The 5,186-nt window shown below is 35.2% G+C and overlaps 1 protein-coding gene across 4 annotated transcripts in view; it reads left to right on the top strand.

Moving 5' to 3' along the window:
- SLC13A1 (solute carrier family 13 member 1) overlaps positions 1–5,186 on the top strand; it is a 216,986-nt gene that overhangs the window by 163,241 nt on the left and 48,559 nt on the right. For all 4 annotated transcript variants that reach the window (XM_082472351.1, XM_082472350.1, XM_082472353.1 and 1 more), the window contains 3 exons: positions 1,718–1,905; positions 2,518–2,575; positions 2,654–2,702. In XM_082472351.1, the coding sequence (XP_082328477.1) occupies positions 1,718–1,905; positions 2,518–2,575; positions 2,654–2,702 (295 nt within the window). The remainder of the gene's footprint in view (positions 1–1,717; positions 1,906–2,517; positions 2,576–2,653; positions 2,703–5,186) is intronic.

Here is a 5,186-nt window from a genome sequence, read left to right as displayed (position 1 = left end):
GTGAACATTTCTCTTTTTAAATGAACTGTTCCAAAGTGAAGCAATTAAGAAGGTTCATTTATAGAATGTGAAATCACTCGTTAGACTGATTTTCCCCAGTAAAATAAATGCTTTTTTCCATTAAATTGATTGGCTGTTTTGGTTTTAATTCTAGCTCTTGTTAAGAACATAGATGGGAGCTAAAAAAAAAGAAAATTCCAGTGTCATAATCATTTACCTAATGGCATTATGCTTTAAAGCCTTAGGTGGTTCTTCCCTTCTCATCTTTCTTTAAAAATAGGAAAATTGTATTGAATTATGTTGCATAATTCATTCCAGGGTGTAACCACATCTGTGTTTATCATTTATGGAGCAAACTGTTTTGTTAAATAGAAAAAAAATTCAATAACTCAGATCAGACACATTTTAAAAAATATCTGTTACTTAAAAATTTTACGACATGTATGTATTAAGGGTATTTCACTCTTACAATGAAATGGTGTTCCATGCTTCTTAAAGTGCTGTAGAAATGTGTCTCTTTTCCTTGGCCACCTACTCACTGGCCCCAGGGGGTGAGGTCATGCACTGCACAGTGAGGCAAGGGTCCTGTCCATTATACCACTAAGCGGTTTTTCAATTTAAGGCATTTTTACCACGCAGAAGTTTTATCAGTTCCCACCCTTTGTGTAGTGAAAGATTTCTTGTTTTGCCAGTGCCTTAAGTTAAAATTGTTTCTTTTTTTTTTTTTTATTAAGAATCATTTCTTGTTTAAACAGTTTTCTTAAAAGTTTTTTTTTGTTTTGTTTTACACATAGAAAATATCCACCTTATCTGTAGTTGGAATTTATAGTGCGGAATTTTTCTTATAGATCTATTTCAAAAGAGAGTCAGAGAATTTCATAAATGGCTCTATATGGAAAGATGTGCTTCTGAATGATTTTCTTGGACCTCCTACTCAAAAGAGATCGTGTTTTTTTCCCAATTGTGATTTTGAAAGCTTATAGACATGGTTTAAAATCCTATAATCTTAGGTATGTTATTTTTTAAGGGAGAAGAATTACTCTATTTGTAAGAGGAGACAATGTAATACATCCAGTCTTGACAACAGGCAGGGATGTCAGATTCAGGAGAGCATGAATAATTGAATCTACAGAAAATTCTGAAACCTCATTTTAGCTAGTGACTTTACCCATTTCTTCCACCTACCATATACTGAACCAGAGTAGTTAACAAGTAAAAAGCAGATTTATAAATATTAACCTCCCTCCTTGCCCTTGTGCCTCCTTGGCACATATACTAATAATCAGAGATACGACCCAAACATAAAAGAAAGGATAAGGGATCTTAAATGCAAATGCTGACCGCACCTTATCTTACTAGTATTTGAAGATGTGTCATCTGTAAAGGGCATTCAAATATTGGTGTAATATTGTAAGCTGTTACACCATCTACCAACTTGCAGTTTGATTATAAGTTTTATCATTTTTCTGGTTTCGGAGAGAAGATCCTTATGGTTCTCAGGGAGACAAACCTCGTAAGAACTCTGCCCTTACATGTGCCATTTTGATTTCTACCTGGCTATAGCTGTTCTCAGAGTTCCTCATCTGGGAGGAATCTTAACCTTCTGTGTTTTGAAAAAATTAATTCACAACTCATAAACAACGTCCTTTACAGTTAAGTGATACAGAGCTAGTGAAGCTAGAGAGTACAGTTCATAATAAAGGCCCTCTCATTTCAGGCTGACCTTGGGGTTCATGAGCAGTACCGCCTTCTTATCTATGTGGCTTAGCAACACCTCTACTGCTGCCATGGTGATGCCCATCGTGGAGGCTGTGGCCCAGCAGATCATCAGTGCTGAAGCAGAGGTTGAGGCTACTCAGATGACTTATATCAGTGGATCAACCAATTATGGACTGGAAACAGATGGTATCACATGTTGATTTGGCCACAGTGGGGTCTAGTCATTTGGGCAATAGAATAAACTCAAGAATTCTGGGTTATATTTTGAACTAATTGTCCATACATGCATGATGGGAATTTAACCTTCTTCTTTCTCTATGTTCCAGTATTTATACAAGGGAATTACATTTACCCAAATATTTTACTTTCAATTAATGGTTAAATTTACATTCTCTGCCAAAAGGGAAAGAATAAGTATGACTTTTCTATCCTCCAGCCAGTCTGTTAGAACTCTGTCTTTCATGCCTTTATCAGTAGACCTCCAGGTTACTCTTTTATACTGAAATGACTTTTCCTGCATAATATTGGGAACCTTTAATTCTCATATTCTATTTGGAAACAGCATCACATTTTACCTTGGTTATTTCTGGTCTGATAAACTGCTCTGATGCAGTGAAAACAAATGTTGGGAGGATATTGGTGTTTGTAAAATACTTTATTATGATGACTGTTACGTCAGTACAAGGTGAATTTGTTTATTTTCAGTTTCTAATAATGCTTCCATCTTCACACACACACGTACACACACTGATAACCCTTCATTTAAATTATTATTTTTTTCTATTTAATGTTTTGCAGAAAATGTTAATGGACATGAAACAAGTGAGAGGAAAGAGAAAACAAAACCAGTTCCAGGGTAAAGAATATTATTTTGATTAGGATTTTCTGAATTACATTTTAATAAAATTATAAACTGGGTCAATTTGTTTTTCAGATACAGTAATGATGCAGGGAAAATTTCAAGCAAGATGGAGATAGAAAAGGTACATTAAATTTGATTCTCTCTGAATAATTATATGTAAAATTATATTAGATCTGCAGTTAGATTATGTACGCATTTTAAAACCTGTTACTTGCTTCCTTGTCTATAAACTACTTTACTTGCTTACATCAAAGCATGTTGTAATGGTTTGATAAGCTTCATGGATGGACTGAAATCAACATCCTGATAGGAAACATTTTAGGCTCTGAAAATCAGCCTCATTTTCTCCTTTTACCAGGTTCATGGTGATGGCAGTTAGCGTTTGTAGTTTAAAGAAATATAATGCTAGTCTCAGATTGTTGTTTCATTTTCTTATTAAAATCTTGCTGCCTTTTTATTAGGCTCATCCTATTTCTTCCAGGTTATGAACTTAGAGCAACTCCTATTCATGTAGTTACAATCCAGTTATCTTTAGTGTCTTCCTTACCACTAAATTCAATGCAGAATTCATGAGCCACTACTGTCAAACACAGATGGAGGGGTTGTAGCTATTCTGCCTATTCAAGGAAGGAAAGAGACTTTCGTAAACTATCCCGTAGAATTCATTTCCCCAGAATAAATCAATTTTAAAATACTATACTAGGTTGTATTGGGAGCAATATATCTCGAGACCATTGAAAAATAATCCTGCATAGAAATAGTCCGACGGTAACCATGGCGTTAGAAATATGAGAGTGGGGCATATGTTCCTTCCTCAGGCTATAATGCATTAGCATGCAACTCAATAGGAAAAAGAAAACTTTCTTGTTATTTACAGAAATCTTCAAGGAAAGAGCGATTTTTATGTAAAGAGAAAACTTATACAAAGATAAGTTTTAAACCACTAGCTACAGGGTATATTAAGGGTTTTTAAGATGAGAATTGAATACATATTTATGAAAACATTATCATCTTTAGGGAGAGAAGTAATTCTTTTAAAACATAGAAAATCAACAGTATGCCAGCTGCATCACAGAAGAATGCATTAGAAATAAGCTTTAAAAACTGCTGGATAAAAAAAACAAAAAACAAAAAACAAAAAAACTGCTGGATATACTTGCACTCGGTAACTTTCTTGTGGTCATCTTTACAAACCCAGTTTTCTGGCGTGATGCCTAAATTTTGGCTTCCAATGGATTTGACATCCAACACTGTACTAGGCATTGTAGGAAGGTCTGTTGATGAAAAGACCTGCTCCTTAACCGTAAGCAGCTCAGAGTCTAATGGGGAAGATGGACTTTAAAAAAATGCGTGACATAAATACCACAGCAAAGGTGCACACAGAGGCCAGATCTCCCAGAAGCTGGAGCAACTAGCTCAATCTAGGAATATTGCCAGAGGGAATGTGAGGTAAAGGAATTTGAGTCTGGAGCAAGATGTCGTGTGCAATCAGGGAAGTGCAAACTCCATGAGCGCAGGGACTGTGTCCACTTGGTCCAGCATATAATCCCCTAGCACATTCCATTGTTTGACAGAGAGTAGGTATTCAATAGATATTTATCTTGACTAATTAACGAAGGAGAGAAAAAGGAAGAGGTAACATAATCAGAGAATATGATGAATTCAAAGACCCCGAAATGTCGAGAGCAGGGCTTTTTTGGGGAAACATCTCCAGTGCAGGTACCAGGAATGAGCTGTGGAAAGTGAAATGTTTGGATAGGTTGGGCCAGGTTAAAAATTGCTGTTCATGCCATGCAAAGGAGTTTAGTTCATCTTAAGGGAAATAGAGAGCTTTGAAGCCAGGAGGTAGCATGTTAAATTCTGCCCTTTGAGAAGCTTACTGTGGCAACAATGTGAAAGGCAGAGGGTATGGACCTAACTGAATTTTTTGATTAATCTGACTTTGTGGATGAGAGAGAGAAAAGTATAGAAGATGCCCCTGCTACAGTAAGCTAAGTAAAGGCAGATGGTGATGCCACGGACTGAGATGGGAAACACTGAGGGGAAATAAGTTTTCAACGGGGAGAAGTAAGGTAATTTGGGTATATTTTAGGCAGTAAAGATTAAGATCTGAGTTTGGGAGAGAAGAGCAAGCCCTTTGAACAATGATTCTATGGTCTTTCTAGAACTTTATATATAAAAATTTAGCTTGGTGTAAAAGAAAAATTAAGGGATCACTTTTTGCTCTGTAATAGTGCTATTTATAAGAGATCACATGAAAGTATTTTTTACATACTGTACATTTAAGATATGTTTTGATTTTTAGCAGTTACAAATCTCTTCTCAGATATAAACATATTGTATAGTTTGTGTTATAATTATAATAAATTGTACCTGTTCTTTGCTAGATTTAAACTAGATAATTTAAGATTAACTGATCATGTGGAAGAATCTATATCTACTTAATCTAGCTATAAAATGGAAGGAATATTTATATTCATAATGTTTTAGTCTTCTGCTTTTTTCAGGAAGTTGGTGGGACATTTTATTGAATTAAAATAAATCCTGTGTGGTTTGGCTTTGAATGTGAACTACAAGTCAAAAAAGATCCAAATATTACTCCTTT

Source organism: Balaenoptera physalus, assembly GCF_965194825.1.
Source record: "Balaenoptera physalus genome assembly, chromosome: 8".
NCBI classification, from domain to species: Eukaryota; Metazoa; Chordata; class Mammalia; order Artiodactyla; family Balaenopteridae; genus Balaenoptera; species Balaenoptera physalus.
This window is presented reverse-complemented; position numbering and strand designations above follow the sequence as displayed.